A 22561-nucleotide genomic window follows, 5' to 3' on the forward strand; every position below is an offset into this window, starting at 1 on the left:
CATATTTCAGCAGTCTGCTGCTACAGACAATAACAACGATTAGAAAGAGACATCCATCAAAAATAGTAGGACATTATGCCGCTGTTTCCGGTATTTCATCTGTCCTGCTTTTCCGTTAGTTCAGTGATGCGTAACGCTATTCGGTCATGCAGAGCTAAACAAAACTCGGATGGAAGTGGGTAGTAGTTCGCTCTTCATCAGAGATCATGAATCGTTCACTTAGAAAGTCCCAGTCTCTGCGCTGCTATTCTATCCTCGAGGTAAAAAGCAAGGTAAGTTTACATGCAATTTCCATATATTTTAATTTATTGTGCTTTGTGATTTATCATCATGTATCTGTATCTGCCAGTTCACGAGTGAATATAGTCATTTAATGTATTTGTTTTTGACGGTGTGCATATCTTCTGAGACTTAAGTCTGTTTTTATTTATTACTCAATCATTTTTTTTAATAGAAGTCTTAAGAAATCTTGGTAACATTTTACAACGAGGTTCCACTCTTTAAGGTGTCATGAACTAACATCAATAATATATATAGTTTTTTACAGCATTTATTAATCTTTGTTAATGTTAATAATAATAATAATAATAAAGTTGTTCATTGTTAGTCCATAGTGAATTAACTAATGTTAACGCCAACTTTTAATTTTAAAATGCATTAGGCCCACCATTTGTTGAAATTAACAGAAAGTGTTACTGAAATCTTACATCTCAGTTGGGATCTCGGCGGTTTGATTTCAGAATTAGTAAGAGTAGGGTAAAGCTTTAGGGAAATACCTTTGTAAACAAAGACCTACTCAACCAAAACCTACACAATGTCCAGAAATGGCTCACTTCCAAAATATCTCCATTGTTTCAGCTGAATAAAGAATGTCTCAACAAGCACTCAAAGCTTATTAGTGATTCAAACCTTGGTGTAAAAATGAATTTTGATAGATCATGACCCGTAACCGTCCTATAGAAATTGACCATTGTGAATAGGAAATTATACAGTATGTGTTCATTAGTACAAATGATTTATATTATTCACACAATTTCTCTCATGCTCCTCTCTCTACAGTACAGTGCAGAGTTCAGGAGGTTTTCCCTTGATCGTTGTGAGCCTGGAAAGTATACAGATTTCCACAAGCTCATTGTGCATTTACATCACTTATGGCGAATGGATGTCCTTATTGGCTATGCAGATGTTCATGGAGAGCTGTTGCCCATCAATAATGATGACAACTTTTGCAAAGCTGTGACCTCCACACAATCTTTACTGCGCATCTTCATTCAGCTTCAAGGTACAGAAAGGACAGAGAAGGAAATGCATATCTCTTCACTCTTTTTAATATCTTCCTTTCTTCGTTCAAAAAAACAGTAGCCTGCAGTTTAAGGTAAAACGGCTGTCACTGGGCTGGTACCTTTAAGGGACCTTTTCTGTACCTCTAGTTAAGAGTATTCTACTCCAGATTATACTCAAGTATAACTTGTTTTGGGTACATAATTGTACCATGAGGACCTATTGTGTACCTTTTTTTAAAGATACATTTTTTTTGTTTTGTTTCTCTGGGAACAAAAAACAAAATACATTCTTGTCTGCTTAATGGTACAAAGATGTACCAAAAAGAAAGGTACCACCCCAGGGATGGCCTTTTTTCTAACCCATTTTGATGTATGTATGTAACACAAATGTTTCGGAAAACACATAACATGGATTTACCCTGTGTGCATACAGCAAGATCTTTTTTTTTGGGAGTAGGTAAATTTGTGAATTGTAGGCCTATTTAAATTTGTGACTAATACATGTTTTAGGGTATTAATCAGGGCATTCAGTTTTGTTTTGAGCTCCTTGACCAGAAAAGGAAGGAATTTATCTAGTTTGGAATCTCATACTGCAGTATAATTGCTCTCTATTCCCATGTGGTGGGTTTGTTTACCAGCTAGATTATCTTGTTGCTTTCTGTCCCAGTTCATGTGATCTTTACCAAAGTTTTTATAAGTTCCTCTGTAAATAGTGTTTTACATGTAGAAAAGAGAAAAATCTGAGCTTAAACATTCCAAGCTTTCAGTTGCTCCAAGTAATCCAATGCATATTACTATGTACTTCCCTAAAACTGTAATCAGATTACTGACTTTTCTAATTACTTTTACGTTACTTTCTAAAACACAATACAGAAATCTTTGTTTTATTAGCTCAAGTTCAAAATGTCTATATTTCCTCCTTGTACATTGTTGCACTCAGTCATACACTCAGAACCATGCATTTCTCCCTTACAATAACTCAGAATATTAACATAATTTCTGTTATAAATGTATTTGACATGAATAATAGTATTAAGTTATTATAGTCTGTGACTAATCTAATTACAAGAATTTGAAATGTAATGTTATTTTTATTTAAAAGTAATAAGAGTACAGTAATTACTTTGTAATCAGATTACATACAACAATGACAAATGTGTTTTGAAAATTATTTGTTGTAATCATTTGTTCAAAAAATTTAGATGTACTGATATTGTCATAAACATCTGGGTCTGTGAATTCATAATTACAGAAGACTGAACCACAAGGTGAAAAAATATTCACCGGGTGACATTTTTTTTAGGTGTCTTCGTGCCTTCCTGAGCCTGTTCCCTACAGCAACAAAAAATTAGGGGACACGTTTATTTATTTTAAATTCATTATTTTTATTTCTCTCTGAATTTTTCCTATGAAATATTTATTTTTCTCTGAAAGAGGCAACGCATGAGTGGTCAAATTCGAAATGGCATACTATTACTATTTTTGCCATATACAAATATGGCAAAAATAGTAAGAGTAGTGTGCCATTCCGAACTCCATAAATCAAAAATGTCTTGCTACCTAACAATTAGCATGTGGTACCAACCTTGGCCACCATGTGCCACTATCAGTAAGTGTGAAATCTTATGATTAAAAGGTGATAAAATGTCTGTGGTAGCCTACTTTATTTGTTGATTTATAGATTTATAGTTTTAGTATAATACAATAACAAGAATTTAGCAAATCTAAATCAATACTTTTTTTTAGAAAGTTCGAATACATGAAATGGCAAAATTAAATTAATGTACAACAGGTTTTGTTTCATATAGCATTCGTTGTCAAGTGTGACAACTGGTTATTTATTTTTCCTTTTTTCTTTCTTTCTCCATTTCTTCTCAATTTGGTTTGCCCAATCCCCAATTGGCTCTAAATCCTCAGTGGCGTAGTGACTTGCCTCAATCTGGATGGCAGAGGACTAATCTTATTTGCCTCTACGTCTGAGACCATTAGTCTGTGCATCTTATCCCATGGCTTGTTGAGCGCATTGCTGCGGAAACTTAGCTCGTGTGGAGGCTTCACGCTATTCTCCATGGCATCCACACACAACTCACCACATGCCCCACTGAGGGCGAGAACCTTCTGTCAAAACTATTTTTCAGCCTTTCTGTATATATATATATATATATATATATATATATATATATATATATATATATATATATACACATATATACACATGTATATTAGTATCTCAGAGTGAGTGCACCCCTCACATGTTTGTAAATATTTGATTATACCTTTTCATGTGTCAACACTGAAGAAATGACACTTTGCTACAATGTAAAGTAGTGAGTGTACAGCTTGTATAACAGTGTAAATTTGCTCTCCCCTCAAAATAACGCAATACACAGCCATTAATGTCTAAACCGCTGGCAACAAAAGTGAGTACACACCTAAGTGAAAATGTCCAAATTGGGCCCCTCCCCGGTGTCATGTGGCTCGTTAGTGTTACAAGGTCTCAGGTGTGAATGGGGAGCGGGTGTGTTAAATTTGGTGTCATCGCACTCACACTCCCTCAAACTGGTCAATGGAAGTTCAACATGGCACCTCATGGCAAAGAACTCTCAGAGGATCTGAAAAAAAGAATTGTTGCTCTACATAAAGATGGCCTAGGCTATAAGAAGATTGCCAAGACACAGACACTGAGCTGCAGCACGGTGGCCAAGACCATATAGCGGTTTAACAGGACAGGTTCCACTCAGAACAGGCCTCGCCATGGTCGACCAAAGAAGTTGAGTGCACGTGCTCAGCATCATATCCAGAGGTTGTCTTTGGGAAATAGACGTATGAGTGCTGCAAGCATTTCTGCAGAGGTTGAAGTGGTGGGGGGTCAGCTTGTCAGTGCTCAGACCATACGCCGCACAATGCATCAAATTGGTCTGCATGACTGTCGTCCCAGAAGGAAGCCTCTTCTAAAGATAATGCACAAGAAAGCCCGCAAACTGTTTCCTGAAGACAAACAGGATTACTGGAACCATGTCCTGTGGTCTGATGAGACCAAGATAAACTTATTTGGTTCAGATGGTGTCAAGCGTGTGTGGTGGAAACCAGGTGAGGAGTACAAAGACAAGTGTGTCTTGCCTACAGTCAAGCATGGTGGTGGGAGTGTCATGGTCTGGGGCTGCATGAGTGCTGGGGAGCAACAGTTCATTGAGGGAACCATGAATGCCAACATGTACTGTAACATACTGAAGCAGAGCATGATCCCCTCCCTTCGGAGACTGGGCCGCAGGGCAGTATTCCAGCATGATAATGACCCCAAACACACCTCCAAGACGACCACTGCCTTGCTAAAGAAGCTGAGGGTGAAGGTGATTGACTGGCCAAGCATGTCTCCAGACCTAAACCCTATTGAGCATCTGTGGGGCATCCTCAAATGGAAGGTGGAGGAGCACAAGGTCTCTATCATCTACCAGCTTGGTACTAATTATCGACTATTCTGCGAGGTCTACCTATGTTTGCCAATCACAATAAATCTCTTTTGTCGTTGTTGTTCTTATCCAATCACAATCCTTGATCATCTAGAATATCCACAGTGAACATAGAAGTAGCCTATAATAACAGATTTGAAATTAGTAAAAAAAAAAATATCTCATTGGGGCCCAAAAACTGATTAATCAACACTGAAAAGAGCAATTAAATTCTATACTACCGAAAATCACCAGTACTGGGAAACTTAACAGTACAAGCATGGACACTGATATTGCTAACTTGAGTACGGATTTGCTAACCCAACGCCAGACAGACCCCAAAGCTGAAAGCAGGTCTCGCCGTCCGGCAGATGACAGCAACACTGAAAATATTACAGAGGAGGGAACATACATGTTATCTGACAGATAGAACGAACTTCCCAGTTGATTTAAATGATCCCAATGTGAAAAGGACCACACTTTACATGGAAACCAGAGGGACCATATCCCAGGGACAAAAATTGCAGATGCTTTTCGAAGGAGTTTAATTTAAAATGTTCTAAGATGGGTAAGGTTTCTCGGAAATGTCTCTGTTATTCGGCAAATATGGACCATGCCTATTGCGAGCCATGTTGGATTTTTCAGACAGGAGGTGTCTGTCCCACCATCCTTCCTAGACTATAGGTATTAATGATTGGCAGGCCCTTTCGGGCAAAATAAAGAAACCCAAATCTTCACATGCTCATCTAGCAGCTTGCTTAATATATGATACATGGAAAATTACCTAACAGTTGATGTTCTACTTGACAGTGTATAAAAGAATCGGGTGAATTTTTGGACTCACTCTGATATTAGCCTCATGTAATCTAGCATTCAGAGGACATGATGAAAAATTGGGGGACCCAAACAACAGGAACTTTTTGTCAGTAGTTGAGCTGTTAGCCCGGTATGATCTAGTGTTGCGAGAGTTCTTGGATTAAAAAAAAAAAAAAAAAGGCACTTCTATTATTTAAGTCCAGCATTTCAGAATGAATTGATTGCATTTTTGTCTCAGAAGGTGCATGACCAAATTGCGTCTGAGATAAAGGAGGCCAAAGTTTATTCAGTCATAATGGACACTACTCAGGATGTCAGTAAATGTATCAACTCAGTCAAGTTTTCAGATACGTTACTGTTCGCAAGATGAAAATGATAATCCAGTTGGCACTAATGTCTGTGATTTTTCTCGGATTCAAAAATATAACTGATCAAACTGCAGAGGGTCTACAAACAAAAATCGTTGAGTTGATAAAAATAGGGGACTGTCACTTAAAAACTGCAGAGGCCAAGGATATGACGGGGTGAGTGCCATGAGTGGGATTTGTATACAAAACCTGGAGCCAAATACTGTGTACATACATTGTGCAGCGCATAATTTGAATTTGGTGTTGAATGATGCTTGTCAACATATAACAGCCATCAAAGAGTTTTATGACATGGTTCGGAGACTTTGTTTTTCTCAGCCAAAGAATCAAAAGGTGGGAAATGTTGGAAAATCAGCTTTTCAGGCCAACACTGAAAAGACTTTGTCCCACGTGATAGGTGTCCAGGCGCGATGCTCTCCATGCACTATGTTTTCGTTATGCTGACATCTTACGGGCACTGACCAAATTGATTTACATTCCCCAGAAGCAGAAGAACCTTACAGAGGCATCTGGGCTGGTCAAATCACTGCAAAAGTTTGAGTTTGCAGAGTTGCCTGTGATTCAGGAGAAAATTTGAGTCTGTCAGTGTAGTTTCTCATATATTGTAGAACAAAGATGTGGACCTTCTTCAAGCAGCAACCTTACTGGAAAATACTTACAACACCTTATCACTGCTAAGGGATCTGTTTGAGGACATCAAAAGCACAGCACAGCACAAGGCCTTGCTGTATCCTGGGGTATCAGCTGTCATTTTGCCCAAAAACGCGCACAACTTAAGAAGCGCCACTTTGAACTCCATTAGGATCAGCATCTCGCAGACCCTGAGAAAAAATTCAAAGTAGGTGTTTTTTACGCTTGCATTGATACAGTTGTTTCTCAGCTGAAACATTGTTTCAAGGGTTTGGATACAATAGCCAGACGATTCAATTTTTTACGTCTTTTTTGAACTCCTGCATGCAACTGATGAGGTGTTGCATGCATTTTCTGAAACAACGATGATATTTCATCTGATTTTTCCATCACATTTGCTTTCATTTTGAAGTGCCTTGCAGAAATAAAAGCAATTGAAACAGGGTCAATTAAAGATCTGACCGAGCTGCTGCACCAGAAGCATACATCTTTCCTTCCAAGTGTCACAGAGGTGGTGGCTACTGTTCTGAAGCTTTTTCTAACTATCCTTGTCATGGTGGCAAGTGCCGAGAGGCCTTTTTCTAAACTAAAACAAATAAAAACCTGCTTGAGAAGCACAATGAGCCAGGGCAGACTCTCTGGACTTGCAGTCCTAACACACATCAAATGGACATGACAGACATTGTGAAGGAGTTTGCACAGAAAAAATGCTAGGAGAAAAGGACATTTTTAAAGGTAAGATACTTTATTTCACTCCTTCTCAAGATGCATTGAATCAAACTGACTTGTTGTAAAACATTGTAATTAACCAGTTTTATCCATATGTAAAAGTCTGTCAAATTCATACATGTACAGAAAGCCGAAAAAAAATAGTTTTGACAGAAGATAGATTAGCAAATGGTGATATTGAATAAAAGGGTGAATGAATTTGATTATGATGAGGGGACCCGCCTCCTCTCTTGTGGTTAAATAATTGATGTGACTTTTTTTTATTCAGTAACTCTCGCAAAGCCCGGATATAACAGAGACATTTACGAGGAACCTTACCCAACTTAGAACGTTTTAAATAAAACTCCTTTGAATAGCATCTGCCACTGTCCCTGGGATATGGTCCCTCTGGTTTACATGGTCCCATGTTAAGTATGGTCCTCTTCACATTGGGATCTTTTCTGTGTTGATTTATCTGTTTTTGGGCCCCACTGAGGTATTTTCTTTTACTAATATCATAAAGAATCTGTTAATATTACTACTATGTTCACTGCTGAAGCAATTGTGGATATTCTAGATGATCAAGGATTGTGATTGGATAAGAAAAACAATGACAAATGAGATTTGTGATTGGCAAACACAGGTAGACATTGCAGAATTGGTGATAATTAGTACCAAAATAAAAGTTCCATTTCACATCTTAATGTGAAATGTTTCATATTGTTAAATATAAGCTTTTTTAAAGGTTTGTGGGTGGGCCCCCCACCATATTTGCACATCAATCTACACTCCATACTCCATAATGATAAAGCAAAAACCAGATTTCTGATAATTTAGCAACTTTATGAAGAAGAAAAAACAGAGTCGGCACCATGCGAGGGTCGGACGTGTGAACAGCGAGCTCTGCACACTTTGCTAGATTTTAATTATTTTTGTGTCATAAACCGGTGAGATTCAAAACACTCCATAACTGTTCTATGAAGACAATATTTCAAAGAATTCAAAATCCTCAGGCTCAAGAGACTTTAAATAATGCTTACGTGCTCAAGTTGATACACCTGACAGGGCTGCAGACCAGGGACTCAATTTGGATGGTGCGGCGGGAGAAATTCAACCTCAGCTGTCCAGCATGTCTGTAATGCTGGCGAAGGTCGTGACGGACTTGGGAGGATCTTGCTGGAATACGTTGATCGATTAAGGCCATGGAGGCTAAATTCTCTGAATTGTTACAAGAATGGTGGACGTCGAGACTGATCAATTATCTGCAGTCATTGGAGAGGGAATTAGCTGCTAATCCGCTAGCACCCTTGGCAGATTTTCAGTGTGTCTGGGAAAAGTTGGAAGACCATGAGAATCATAATCGGCGAAACGTCAGAATTGTTGGATTTCCTGAGATGAAGAAGGTCGAGACACTGGGAAATTCCTAGACGAGCTCTTCCCAAATCTGCTCGACATAACGGACCATAAACTGGAAATCGAGCGAGTTCACAGAGTACCGTCTCGGAGATCCGCAGAGGGAGACAGGCCACTATCAATTGAAACTGAAAGTTTTTTAAATTTATTTGTTTTTTAGTTATTATTATTATTATTATTATTATTATTTTGTGTGTGTGTGTTGGTTCCGCTAGAGGCTGGAGCTTGTTTTGGGGAGGAACACACCTTCAGTATGTGGATGAATCTACACGTTCTTTGTGTTTATTCTGCCTATTGGATGGAGTATTTTTTTGTAATTCTGTCTCACAAATTTGTATAGAAGCACCGAACTTGAGCAATCCGACAGCAAAGTTGTCATGGGGACTCTTGTAGGCGTACATGGACTGTTTGGGTTTAGAGGGATGGACTGAAATGTCATTGCAATGTCATGCTAATGTTGGAATGTGGTCATTACAATCTTGTTTTTGACACACAATCTATTTTTAGATTTTATTGGGCACTCAGTTTTCATTTTGCACCAGATTCTGTATTTTGGGTGATTGGGTGGTCATCGACATTGAGAATAGACACATAAAGATCTGGGTTCTAACTGGCATCATGATCGCCAGACAGATTCTTTAAAGGGGTTGGAGGTCAGCCGGAGAGCCCTCATTTCAGGAGTGGTGCTTGGAAATGGGGAGGATGGCAGCCTTTGAAGAAGGATCTTTTAGAAGACTAGGACATTTTTATTATTATCTTTTTGTGTGTGACTATAATCATGTATATATACTTGTATGTGACCACAGGGATGTTTGTTGAGTGTCAGGGTGGGTTGGGGATTGGGAAGGGGATGGGTGGTTGTGGGGTTTTAAATGTTGATTCCATATGTGTGTGTGTGTGTGTGTGTGTGTGTGTGTGTGTGTGTGTGTGTGTGTGTGTGTGTGTGTGTGTGTGTGTGTGTGTGTGTGTGCTGTTTTCCTCTTGTATTTATGTTTTGTAGGAATCAATAAACGATGTTAATTACAGAATAAAACTGAATTATCACATTGACCCTTTGCTAAGACATTTGAAATTTGGCTCAGGAGCATTTCTACACTTTGCTTGGAGACCACCGGTGGCAAATTAAATTAACTGGACATGATTTGGAGAGCAACACACCTGTCTATATAAGGTCTTACAGCTGAAATTCATATCAGAACAAAAACAAAGCCATGAGGTCAAAGGAACTGCCTGCAGAGCTCAGAGACAGGATTGTGTTGAGGCACAGATCTGGGGAGAGCTACAAAAAACTTTTGGCTGCATTGAAGGTTCCCAAGAGCACAGTGGCCTCTATAATTCTAAAATTGAAAGAAGTTTGGAACAACCACGACTCTTCCTAGAGCTAGCCAAATTGAGCAATTGGGGGAGAAGGGCCTTGGAAGAGAGGTGACCAAGAAACCTGATTGTCACTCTGGTTGAGCTACAGAGATCATGTGTGGAGATGGGAGAAACTTGCAATAGGTCAACTATTAATGCAACTTTATGGCAGAGTGGCCAAACGGAACCTCTCCTCAGTGCAAAACACATAAAAAGCACCTAAAGGACTCTCAGACTGTGATGAAATGAAGACTGAACTGTTTGGCCTCAATTCCAAGCATCATGTCTGGAGAAAACCAGGTACCACTCATCACCTGCACAATACCATCCCAACTGTGAAGCATGGTGGTAGCATCATGCTGTGGGGGTGTTTTTCATTGGCGGGGACTGGTTGGGGTTAAAGGAAAGCTGAATGCAGCAAAATACAGAGATGTCCTTAATGAAAACCTGGTCCAAAGCACTCAGGACCTCAGACAGGGCCAAAGGTTCACCTTCCAACAGAACAATTGACCCTAAACACAGCCAAGAGAATGCAAGAGTGGCTTAGGGACAACTCTTTGACTGTCTTGAGTGGCCCAGCCAGAGCCCGCATTTGAACCGAATCAAACATCTCTGGAGAGACCTGAAAATGGCTGTCCACTGACCGATATTTAATACATTTGTAAAGTTATCAAACATCTGCTATTTGCTTTGTCATTATGGGAAATGGAGTGTAGATTGATGTGGAAAAAAATTAATTAAAGCATTTTAGCTTAAGGTTGAAACACAACAAAATGTTAAAAAAAGAAAGTTTCTGAATGCACTGTATTTAACCTGTGGTATATTCATTTAATTGTAAGATTACATAATGCTATAACTATTAATCTATAAATCAACAGATAAAGAACCACATACATTGTCACCTTGTACAGTAAGCAAAGTTTTTCTTATCTGTTGCCTCTTGAGGAGAAAAAAATTCAGAGAGGAAAAAAACACTTCAGAGAAAGAAAAAAAAAATGTGGGGGGAAATTTGGTTTTGCCTGAGGGCAAAAACATGGTAGGACAACAGCTCAGGAACACCAAAAAAAAAAGTTCACCTAGTGAATTTTGTTTTCACCTTGCGGTATAAGGCTTCTATACATAATTTCAGAATTGCAAAAATGCTTTGCTCAACTTACTTCATGCACTGTTTTACAGAGGAAGCTGACCAAGGTAACATAAGTGGTGATGGCATTACAAAGCGAAAGAAATCTTTGGCAGCATTGCGTGGAGACATTAGCCACAGAAAGTCCCACTTTCAGATCAGCATGCCACAGAACTTTCGTCCAGTTTCTTCAATCATTGATGTGGACATCTTACCAGAATGCCACCGAAGAGTGCGTCTATATCGCCAGGGCTCAGACAGACCTCTGGGGTTTTACATCCGTGATGGTACTACTGTTAGGGTTACTCCTTACGGTTTGGAAAAAGTTCCAGGCATCTTTATCTCACGCATAGTACCCGGTGGACTGGCAGAGAGCACAGGACTTCTGGCCATCAATGATCAGGTCTTGGAAGTCAATGGTATTGACGTTATGGGGAAGTCTCTGGACCAGGTGACTGACATGATGATTGCCAATAGCCTCAACCTTATCATCACAGTGAAACCTGCTAACCAGCATAACAACATAAGGCGAAAAAGCTGCATTTCCACAACCTCAGGACACTGTTTTGATAGCATGGACTCTGTAAGCTACCCAGGGCTACCTTTGATAATGAAAGCATGTGGCTTGACAGGTAACAGGTTGGTGAGTGAAGAAGAAGCAGATGTGGTTGTTGAGAGCCCCATCAAATACCTGTCCCAGCACTCCAGTGCTTCAGGGGCCTCTCATCCACAGGTTTATCCATCTTTCAGGCCCCAAGTTTCTGCCAGACAGCCCAACTCACTCATTTCTGCAGCTTTTCATCACTCTCAGCCTTGCCTCAACTATACAGCTCACACTGACCACAGCCTCCCTGTTCACAGAAATCTGACCTCCCAGCAGCATTATGGCTATAATCCAGCCATCGGACAAGGCAGCTGCAGTACTCGTGACATTCTAAGCACATGGCACGTAGATCTGAGACATAATTTACTGTTTCCCCAGGGGGCAATGGAGGAAGATGGAATTGTTGTGATATTATAAATGATAACCCTGCTGAAACTACACCACCCTTAACTCTTCCCTGCACTTAAGATTTTAAATGACCCTGAATTCTTGATGTTGTCAAGATCATTTGTGCATCTTGTATTTTGCATCAAAACTTATTTACATACATTTCTGGTATGCCAGGTTATACTAATATGTTTAAAATGGATAGTTCACAGAAATATTAAAATTCTCTCATCATTTACTCGCCCTCATGCAATATTAGATGTGTATGACTTACTTTCTTCTGCAGAACACAGATTAAGTGTTTTAGAAGAATATATCAGCTCTGTAGGTCCATACAATGCAAGTGAATGGTAACCAGACCTTTTCAAGTGCCAAACATCACATAAAGGCAGCAAAAACGTTATCCATATGACTCCCGTGGATAAATCCATGTCTTCAGAAGTGATATAGTAGGTGTGGGTGAGAAACGGGTCAATATTTAAGTCTACTTTCACATTCTGAAAGTGAAAGTGGATATTTATAGTAAAAAATAATTGAAATATTTATCTGTTTCTCACCCAAAGTGATTGCATCTCTTCATAAGTCATATACTATTATTCTTTCCCTTTTTTTTTTTTTTTTCCTTTTTGTGATTTTTGGAGCTTGAAAGGTCTGGTCACCATTCACTTGCTTTGAAAGGACCTACAGAGTTGAGATCTTCTAAAAATCTTAGTTTGAATTCAGCAGTAAAAGAGTCATACACCTCTGGGATGGCATGAGGGTAAGTAAATGATACCTTTAATACTACTGTTTACTATTAAGACTGTACTAATACTGTAATCAGTTTCAATATACTGTATGTTAGGTGAAATGCACTTTATTATATCTTTGGTATCTATATGTATAAAAAAGAAACAATATGAGAAACAACTTTGCTTGTCTGTTTCTTAAACATTATAGCTGAAAGAATAAAAAGATACTGCTAGTGCTACACTTCTGACTGTTTTGAATAGACCTAATTTAGAGTAATGCCATATTTGATTTTTGATTGAAATGAAAACCTGTGTGGGATAGGCTTACAATCTCTTCAATGGTATGCAGTGCATAAAGCAGTACAAATATCCAGGTCAGATCTAATTTTCACAGCTTGTTTTTTTCTGGAGTTTTTGTCTACTGACATATTTTTGGTAAGATGTTTTTTCATTGTTTTGCCAGCTGAATGATTAACACCGATTTACACAACAGCACAACCCATTGAAGTGTCTAGGTCTATCCCTCGTTTTCACTCCTGCTACTTTGAGTAAGCTCCTTGGTCTGCTCAAATGATAATAGGCAGTTATTTTACTGTAAATGTACTAAGTTATGTCAAAGTTTTCTTTAGGAGTGCAGATGTGTGCTTTGCATAGACAGTAAGTTCTTAATCTGCACTTTATGCTTTTGGAGCCTTTTCAGGATGTTAATGGTTTTAAATAGTCACGTTTTAAATTGCCCTGAAAGTGAAGAATAGGCTTGCTGTGATGACATCAACACTAATGCAAGAGCCCACCTAAACCCACTAGAAATCCGTTGCACAATATAAGAAAGTAGGCAAGCAGCACAGCAATTATCTTGTCAATTTATAAGTCAGTTTATCAGCATGGCAATGCATCAATCAACCCTGCCACTGGCTATCCATGAAAGTGATGTGCCACAGGTGTGTCTCAACATCATCCACAGGTAAGGACCACAGCCATGGTCTTGTGTTAAATGCCATAAACCAATGACCATTACATCGTTCAACTTGGCAAGATCAGCCCACCCTACTCCCATTGGTGGATCTGCAGTATGCAATATGTAAATTAGAAAACGTCACTTCCTGTCTTCCTGTGCGCCATGTTTTTCAGTAGGAGTGGGATGATGTTTTACTGAGGGACAATCAAAAGTGGGCAAATCTTGTGCTTGGTTCAGATTTCAACATAAGATCACCAATGCGATAAGGAACACGGATTGAGCGCAACTCGGATGCCTCATACTCTGAAGTAGTCGATTCCATACTGCGCGCCTTCCAGTGACGCCGGAAGAAAACGGACGCACGCAGGCATCCATCCACTCAATCGGACATTCTGAGCCAGAACACTGAAGGTAGCCACACGCTTATAATACAACTCTTAATCATTTGAGTAACAAAAATTAGTTAAGAAGGATTGACATGTGTATTTCTCCTATAAATACTATTTTAAGTAATACCAAGACACGTTTGGCCAACAGTATATATCAGGCAGGTTTAAAGCACAGACGCTAGGTACTTGGTTGCGTCGAAGTGTATGTACATTTATAACTATGTAATGGACATCAAGAATTTAGGCTAATCTGGAGGAGGTGCTTCACTTGCCTTGATCTGACCTAGATTATTGGCGGAAAATGAACAAAATGTTTTGGTGTGTGAAAGGATGCCGACAGCGATGTATTTAACCATATAATTACATATATTTCTTGTTTTCTTTTACAGGACCAACAAAATGTACCAGATTCCAGTGAAGAACTTGACAAAACTCAGACGACCGAGGAAACGCGTCAAAAGTATTTTGTGTGACATTGGGATGCAGCAATGTCAAGACCTAATAGAGGTAGATAATAAATCCTTATAACTTTGTTCAACTTGAATATCAAGAATATTATTATGCCTGCTAAATCATTTTTCACTTTATTTTCAACAGACATACAAAGGCTTTGATGCTGGTGATGCAAGTTTTAACAACACCGAATGGGATGATTTCACTGATGGTCATGTTGGCAAATGGAAAAGAAAGGTTTGGAGCTGATACAAGTTTCTTTTTCTTTCTGCAGGACTCAACAATAAGGATTTTCTTTCTGCTGGCCAATAGTTAAATTTTTTTTTATAATTGGCACAACCTGGAAAAAAAGAAAAATAATTGTACCTTTAGTAATGTATTTTTATGTGCCATATACATATATACACACACACACGTGCGCACACACAAATGGCATATGAAAATATAATATATAATAATTAATATTTATATATATGCTTTTTACAGAAATGCAGGCTTTTATTCATTTAAAAAGACATGGTTATAGCATGTTTTCAACAAATTCATGTAAATACTTTAAATAGTGCAAATTACGCAATTAAACAATAAACATGTAACACAAAATTATATATGCGATATAATATAAAATTGTTGATTGAATAAATGGATTTGTTCAAAAATAATCAAATATAATTAGTAAAATTTATATTTTCGTAATGTACCTAGTTAGAAGGTCCCCTGTATAATTAACAGCATTAGCTGGGAGAGAATTTCTTTCATATGTTACCAAAAGGGACATTATAACCCATATGATTCTAAATCTAATTGAGAGCTTATGAATCGGAATTGGGAAATCTGTTTCAATACCCAGCCCTATTTGCAAAAACAGTATTTAATACATGCGTAAGGTTTAATTACAATGCCCCAAACACTCACGGGCCTATTTACTGGATATAGCTAAAAAGGCATTACAGTTATGTAAAACTTCAAAGCCAGAATGTTTACTGGACAATCAGGTAGTGCTTTTCTCGTGAATATTAATCTTCTTCTGCCATCCTCATTGTTGAGCCCTTCATATGCATGTTCTGCAATACACTTGTTACTAAATTGCTACACATTACATATTGATCATAATACTTTTGTCCTGCAGTATCCGTACCGGAGCCAGACACTGTGTTGTAGTCTATGTTGGCACTCTAGCCGGTCAGTAGCCACATTCAGAAGTCATATTCATCGTTACCACAGGGAGAAGCTGGACCTGGCCAGTCTGTTATTGTGCCCCTACTGCCCATTTGTTAGTGCTCCAAAAGTCACAGAGCAACACATTAGGTTTTTCCACATCCTGTCTTCAAAAGCCAAGCCCACATTTTTTCAAAACATCGCCAGCCACTCTTTGGCCCATGCACCAAAAACTGTGTCAGTTACTATCTCTGCCGATGCTGCTGATGACAGATATATCTGTGCAACCTGTGGGTATCATGACTCTTTAATATATGTAATGAAAAAGCACGTCTTGGTAAACCACTATGCTGCATTGTTGGATCGTTACTTTGGGTTTGGGTCAGATATTACGCAGAAGGGTGATGGTGAGAAAAAACGTGATGGCACTACTGCAAAATATCACTGCAAAGTGTGCAAACTGCCAGCAGAGACCATCGAGCATCTACTCTATCATATTTTGAGTTCAGAGAAGCACAAGGACTTGCACTGGCACATAATGCCTTCTATCATTGAAAAAGACTGTGCAAACCAAATTGTTGGTCAACAGAATCTGCTAAGCCTTGCACCAAAAGCAATGCAGCAGGTCACGTTGCTTGCCAGACCGAACTATATGCAGCAGCAGACACCGCAAACAGATGGAAATGGTGTCAACAAGTCTAATGGCGCTGTACTTCTAGCTGGGCCGAGCAACACTGCTTTGTTTTGCTCTCCTGGTTCAGGGCAGATGTTTCTGTCCCCTCAAACACAAGCTCTACTTTCAGGCACAGCTGTTACTACGCATCAGCAGCCCCCCACTGGGATCCCACAAGTCATGCCTACTTCACCAGTAATGAAGTCAATTAATATGGTGGTGCCAAACATGCCACAAAGTGCACCCAAAACAGTACCCATTACCATGACCATGCCCAGGCTACCACAAGGTCCGCAACCACAGCAGGTTCTTTTTCCACCCGCTGTTCAGGTCAATCTCCCTGGCGAAATGGGTGTACGTCCACCCTTCCTTGTTACTCAAGGTCTTCAGCTGAATCAGTCAGTTCCCAGAGCTCCTCTCTTAGCCTCGCAGTCTGTGCGTCTCATTCCCACAGGCAACAAAGTAAACGGTGTTCCGACCTACACTCTAGCACCTGTTCAAGTCACTATGCCTGTCCAGGGCAGCCCTGCTCAAATGGTTTTGACACAAAACACTCCTCAGATCAACCAGCCTACAAATACAGCAGTAGTGCCTGCTGGTCTTATGCCTACAATTCAGAGGGCAATAAACAAAAATAGTATACCAAACGAGTTGGCTGTGCTGGCTCCATTTTTGAAGAAACACGATGATCGCACTGTCAAGTGTCTGAGGTGCAAGATTTTCCTGAGAGAGCAGGGGATTTTTCAGCATTTGTTGCATGGCTTGAAGTGTCTGTTCTGCCCTCTGATGTTCTACTCCTTCAAGCAAGTCATGGAGCACACAAATACAGAGCACAGTCTCAAAATCATGGAAAACCGCAATTACATAAAAGAACAGTTTAACCTTGACTGTGACAATAAGGGCAACCTGATGTTTACTACCTTTAATCTAAACACAGATGTGCCCAAGGATCTCCTTGAAAACAGAGAGCTCAACCTTGCATTGGTCACTAGCTCTCAAGATAAGATATACATAAAAATGTATCCAGATAAGGCAGAACACCCAACCACAGTGAAGGCAACATCTACCAAATGTCCATTTTGTCCAGTCAAGTTTGAGACCTCTAAAGAATACGAGCAGCATCTTCAAGCAAAACACCACATCGTTCCCACCATTCACGCAATATTGAAAACTCCTGCCTTCAAATGCATATATTGTTTTGGGGTGTATTCTGAAAAATCCACACCAAAAACTATTTCCATCCATTTACAACGGTGTCGCTGTGCCCCCCAAGCAGTCAAGGATGCAGAGAGGCAACTGAATCCAGATACATTGGGACGCACTGATGGTGATGTCAATAATTCTGCTCAGGTGGGACATTCTTCAGAAGTTGCTTGTCAGGATGCAAAGGAATTTGTCAAGCCAAAGAGAGAGGTAATTGCTGAGAAAAGCAGAAAAAAGAATTTGACAATTCTTAAGGCAGTTTTAAAGGAAGAAATCCCTCAGACTCCAGTCCAACTAGTCTTGGATCCAGTAGGGATGGAGTTGACATCTTTTGAGAGCAGAAAAGAATTCCTTTCAAGGTACTTTCACATCAAGCCATACTTGACAAAAAATGAGACGGAAACGCTTGCTTCCCGTTTGTATATAAACAAAGGTGACGTAAAGGCTCACTTTAATTCCAAGATCACCAAGTGCTTGAAAGCAATTCAGAAGAAAAAGGTTCATGTGCGTCTTGGGTTCAGAATGATCGATGTTAAAAAGTTGAAACACAATCTCTTCTTTCCAGAGGTGGAGCCTGTAAAAAAAATGGCATAAACATGTTTACTAGAAATATATGTTTGTATAGCATGTTCCGACTAGGATGTAAATCATTGTAGGATGTTTATTTAAAATGACTTGATTTCCTCATTTAAAAGATGATTTCCTCTTGGCATTTGTCTGTTTGGAAAAAGGGGAATCTACAGAAATGCTGAAAAGTAATTTGATCACCAACCTTGAACTCTACATTTGTGTTGTGTGTGTGTGTATATAGTTCATGTGACAACAATGTTGAAATGTTTTTGTACACATCTATACTGTAAGAAAAAACACTCAGTTCTGCATTTTATATTGAAGTCATATATGTTTCTTTGCTTGGGACATTTAATATAAATTTGGGTAAATCTGTAGTGAAATCTGCGTCTTACATTTTATATTAGGTCTGTAAAGTGAAGGCTTGGTAAACTATTGCTACTAACTTGCAAACTTGTCAGCATTGTAATAGCCGTATCACAGTGAGGGACACTTTATAGTGTTTGTATGTTCATTCTTTCTTATAGTACCCTGTAATCATTTCAGAGATGTGAAAAAGATAAGTGCCTCCGTGTCCTAGAAGGTTTGCAGTTGTATTTGACCCTCGAAATAAACTTGACTAATCATTACAAGTGTGCGTTTTACTCAGTAAAATTTTAATTGCGATTTAACACATATGATTTTTCAATTTGTATTAATGTATTCGTACGTTTGTCATAATGTGCTATTGAAATTTCTATCAGCCGCGTCGATCGGCTTGATCTGGATTCGTTTATTTTGCCTTCGCCTTTAGACCAATGTAGTCGATGCTGAACACATGGATCACCTTCAGAATGTAACGTGAGTGCAAGGAAATGCTAGTCGGTTATCATGTTGGCTGTGAAGAGAATTATTTTCTGTACAGACCGGACATTAAGTCCATATTCAACTGCAATAACAAGAGTGATCTGTAAAATGAAGGAACAGCCCGAGTTTCTGCTTGACAATCGCTCCTCCTCGTCTGTTAAGTTAATAGAAAGGAGCGTTCATTGCTCTGCCTTTCTATCTGGTGGTAACAAACTGATGAAGATGATGTCCAAGAAGAAGTAAGTAGCCGTTTTGTTTAATTCCCTTAACGTTCAATAAATATGTCATGAACATGGCCGACGTTCTGCTTCTTACAGGAAAAAACTGTGGTATGAAACTCCTCTACAGGTAAGCAGTTCACCATCAGTACTGCACCATGCTGGTCTTGCACACAAATCCAGTAATTTTGCCCCTTCAGTCCACATCTTTAGGTCAGACTGGCTTTTTGAAACCGTCAAAGAAGAGAAATCAAGAAGACAGTGTTCGTGTGAGAACCCTGAACAACATCATCTACAAAGCTGTGACAGACTTGCTTTGTTCCTATGAGGTCAACTCCGAGATCCCTACCTTCAATGTACAGATTTCCAAAGTAGGATGTGGATTTAATAATACCACATTTACTCGATACTTGAAATCTTCTCAAATGCTTTTCTCAGTATTGACCAAAACTACATATGCAACTTATCTATATCTATAATATACATTTCCAGTGTTGGGAGGGTTATTTTTTAAATGTTTCCCACTACAGATTACATTAAACATGCTATAAAATGTAATTTATTATGTATTCCGTTAGATTACCCGAGGTCAAAAATGTCATCTAAATACTTTGGATTACTTCTTTAACACTGGTAGATTTTTTTAATTGTTTTGACAAAATTTGACTGATTAAATCTTTGCCTCTGTAAGACAAAAAACAAGCAAATTGTTCTTGTTTTAAGGATTTTAACAGAAAAGCATTACATTTCCAATGTCTTCCTAGAGGAGATCAGTAATCAAAGTACTTTTTGAATGTAGCCTAACTAAGATTTAAACTGTAACTTTAGTGGAATACAGTTACTTATTTTATATTTTAAATGCGTAATATTGTTTTATGAATTCCGTTACTCCCCAACCCTGTAAATTTCCTTGTTTATATAAGGTTTCACTACCACCGGATTTCTCCTCTTGTCGAATATACTGGAAGACAAGTTTGTCGACTGAGGTAGACCGTCACATCCAGCAGGCTTTAGACAAATGTGCTCCTCGTATACGGTATGTCTTTTTCTTTGTCTCTTATACATTTGGTTTACCAAGCTGAAGGGAATTTAATCATTTGGTTTATCTATTTTTGTTTTAGCTACCTTCTCATCTCACACCAAATCCTTGGCAGCGTTCCTCCTGTTGTCTTCATCAAAGATAAACAGTATGCTGCTGTCATAGAGGTAACAGACCACATCTCTTTTCCTTTAGACTTTCATACTATTAGTGCTTCATACATTTTTGGTGATTCTTTAAATTTAATTTCTCCAGGTTGAAAACCTTCTCAAGATGGCTGATTATGGTTCAGATGAAGATGGAAACCATTTATCCATCAGTGATGTTGGGTAAGAATAATTTAGTTTTAAAGGAATATTTCACCCCAAAATTTAAATTCTCATAATTTACTCACTTTCATGCTATTCCAGATGTGTAGGACTTACTTTCTACTGCTGAACACAAATTAAGGTTTTTAGAAGAATATTTCAGCTCTGTAGGTCCATATAATGCTCCAAAAGAACAGTAAGTAGCAGAAAAGTCCTGCTGTTAAATCCATATATTCAGAAATTATATGATAAGTGGGAGAGAGAACAGATCAATATTTATGTCCTTTTTTGCTAGTCTCCAATTTGACATTATTTTGTTTTTGGCGATTCTTATTCTTTGTGCGTATTGCTGCATACTGGGCAGGAAGGAGAAATTATAGTACAGATATTGATCTGTTTCTCACCTACACCTAACATATTGCTTCTGAAGATATAGGGTGCTTCTCATTTCTAAAATGTTGCTTCCTCGTTTCCTTTCATTGCTTCCTTTCCAAGCTCCTCCCTCTGAGGAAATGAGGTCAGAGGAATCAAAGCAAGACAGATTTGTAAAGAAATGTCCTGCTCACTCGCACGTCACTTCAAAGCACGTTTTTGCACAGATGCATTTCCTTGGCACACTTGCTGTTATGTTATTGAAACTTTATATATTAATAAATCCAAATAATTCAAGATGCACTGTTGATGTGTCAGTAATGGTTTATTTAAATTGCAAAGGTGATACAATAATTAAAATGATTGTGCCAGATGTGAAGGGTGAGGAGAGTTAATAATGTGTCAGGTGCTTCAACCAAAAAGTCCTCCGCATAGGATGCTCCTCTGTTTCCTTGCTCAAGCATCCTCGTTAGGCTTCCACCATCATCTGTCCTTGCCTCCTCGCAGTGCATTTAGAGAATTGATACATCCTTCACGATGGCCAACTTTGATCGGTTTCCGGGTCATGGGCTCGAGGACGGAGGAGCGAGGAAACAAGGATGCCCAATTTATTAACCACTGTTCTTTTATGGATTATTTTTATGCTGCTTTTATGGGATTTTTGGAGCTTCAAATTCCTTGCCACCATTCACTTGCATTGTGAGGACCTACAGCGCTGTAATACTCTTCTGAAAATCTTCGATTGTGATTTGGGATGCAAGAGAATTAAAAATTTTTGGTGAACTATCCCTTTAAGAAAATTGAATACAGTTCTTTTGTTTGATATACATATTTATATGTATTTTGTATACAATTGGATACCAAATCTTCCAAAGGGTCAGACTGAATCCAATGGAATCTGGAGAAAAAAAGAAACCTGTGTTGTTTGGTGTTGATCACGATGCGCTGCATAAACAGATTGAAGCTTATAAACGAGAGAAGGCCTCGAGAGACTCTCTCACACAAAGTCCTGCAGGAGGACTAACTCAAGAGCAGCTGGACAAGCTAGCAGACATCAGGAAGCAGAAACTCATAGAGAAAAAGAAACTTAAATCCAAATGGGTGAAGGATGATGACATCACTCCAAAGGATTACCTGCTGGCCAGGAGCCTTCAAAAAGAGGAAAAAGAGGAGCAGGACAGGAGTGAGGACAACCTGGTGGATAGCCAGGTCTCACAACTGATGGCAGAGGACAACACCAAGCACTGAAATTAAGTGTTTTTGTGATTTGCAATGTTATGTGGTTTAGCGTATTCTGTATAATAAACGTCTTTGAAACACCACTGAAAACTCTTTTCCATGTAGTGCAGAAGGCCGTAAAAGTAGACCTTGAATCAGGCCATTAAATAATTTAATATGTACCTATAAATCTTGATCTGAAGTTAAGACTTGAAATGATCACTAGGTTAATTGTCAAATATATGAGACATAATAACACGATGGTAACTTGTATGGGTACACTGTTTT

General features: G+C 38.8%; 3 protein-coding genes across 3 annotated transcripts; all 3 read left to right on the plus strand.

Annotated features, from left to right (window-relative positions):
• The first annotated feature begins 170 nt into the window (after positions 1 to 170).
• pard6ga (par-6 family cell polarity regulator gamma a) lies at positions 171 to 13088 on the plus strand. Its single transcript, XM_052144609.1, has 3 exons — positions 171 to 272; positions 1060 to 1282; positions 11200 to 13088. Exons 1-3 carry the CDS (start codon positions 207 to 209, stop codon positions 12165 to 12167), a joined length of 1257 nt encoding a protein of 418 aa, XP_052000569.1. The 5' UTR covers positions 171 to 206; the 3' UTR covers positions 12168 to 13088.
• A 903-nt stretch (positions 13089 to 13991) lies between these two features.
• Positions 13992 to 18914, plus strand: adnp2a (ADNP homeobox 2a). Its single transcript, XM_052144105.1, has 4 exons — positions 13992 to 14237; positions 14605 to 14722; positions 14813 to 14905; positions 15798 to 18914. The coding sequence occupies exons 2-4, from the start codon at positions 14615 to 14617 to the stop codon at positions 18294 to 18296; spliced, it is 2700 nt and encodes an 899-aa protein (XP_052000065.1). The 5' UTR covers positions 13992 to 14237; positions 14605 to 14614; the 3' UTR covers positions 18297 to 18914.
• Positions 18915 to 18998: 84 nt separating this feature from the next.
• Positions 18999 to 22558, plus strand: rbfa (ribosome binding factor A). The gene is made up of 7 exons (XM_052144106.1): positions 18999 to 19357; positions 19436 to 19466; positions 19537 to 19707; positions 20260 to 20372; positions 20458 to 20542; positions 20631 to 20704; positions 21931 to 22558. The coding sequence occupies exons 1-7, from the start codon at positions 19143 to 19145 to the stop codon at positions 22301 to 22303; spliced, it is 1062 nt and encodes a 353-aa protein (XP_052000066.1). The 5' UTR covers positions 18999 to 19142; the 3' UTR covers positions 22304 to 22558.
• The last annotated feature ends 3 nt before the right edge of the window (positions 22559 to 22561 follow it).

The sequence above is a fragment of the Xyrauchen texanus genome, chromosome 15, assembly GCF_025860055.1.
Source record: "Xyrauchen texanus isolate HMW12.3.18 chromosome 15, RBS_HiC_50CHRs, whole genome shotgun sequence".
Classification (NCBI taxonomy): Eukaryota; Metazoa; Chordata; class Actinopteri; order Cypriniformes; family Catostomidae; genus Xyrauchen; species Xyrauchen texanus.

Bases quoted from the DNA above. Each gene is read 5' to 3' on its own strand.
- pard6ga (XM_052144609.1), top strand. From the start codon at position 207: ATGAATCGTTCACTTAGAAAGTCCCAGTCTCTGCGCTGCTATTCTATC. The intron at 273-1,059 runs GTAAGTTTACAT...CTCTCTCTACAG, and splicing joins TCCTCGAGGTAAAAAGCAAG to TACAGTGCAGAGTTCAGGAG. The intron at 1,283-11,199 runs GTACAGAAAGGA...ACTGTTTTACAG, and splicing joins CATCTTCATTCAGCTTCAAG to AGGAAGCTGACCAAGGTAAC.
- adnp2a (XM_052144105.1), top strand. From the start codon at position 14,615: ATGTACCAGATTCCAGTGAAGAACTTGACAAAACTCAGACGACCGAGG. The intron at 14,723-14,812 runs GTAGATAATAAA...TATTTTCAACAG, and splicing joins AATGTCAAGACCTAATAGAG to ACATACAAAGGCTTTGATGC. The intron at 14,906-15,797 runs GTTTGGAGCTGA...TTTGTCCTGCAG, and splicing joins TTGGCAAATGGAAAAGAAAG to TATCCGTACCGGAGCCAGAC.
- rbfa (XM_052144106.1), top strand. From the start codon at position 19,143: ATGTTGGCTGTGAAGAGAATTATTTTCTGTACAGACCGGACATTAAGT. The intron at 20,373-20,457 runs GTATGTCTTTTT...TTTTTGTTTTAG, and splicing joins AAATGTGCTCCTCGTATACG to CTACCTTCTCATCTCACACC. The intron at 20,705-21,930 runs GTAAGAATAATT...AATCTTCCAAAG, and splicing joins TTATCCATCAGTGATGTTGG to GGTCAGACTGAATCCAATGG.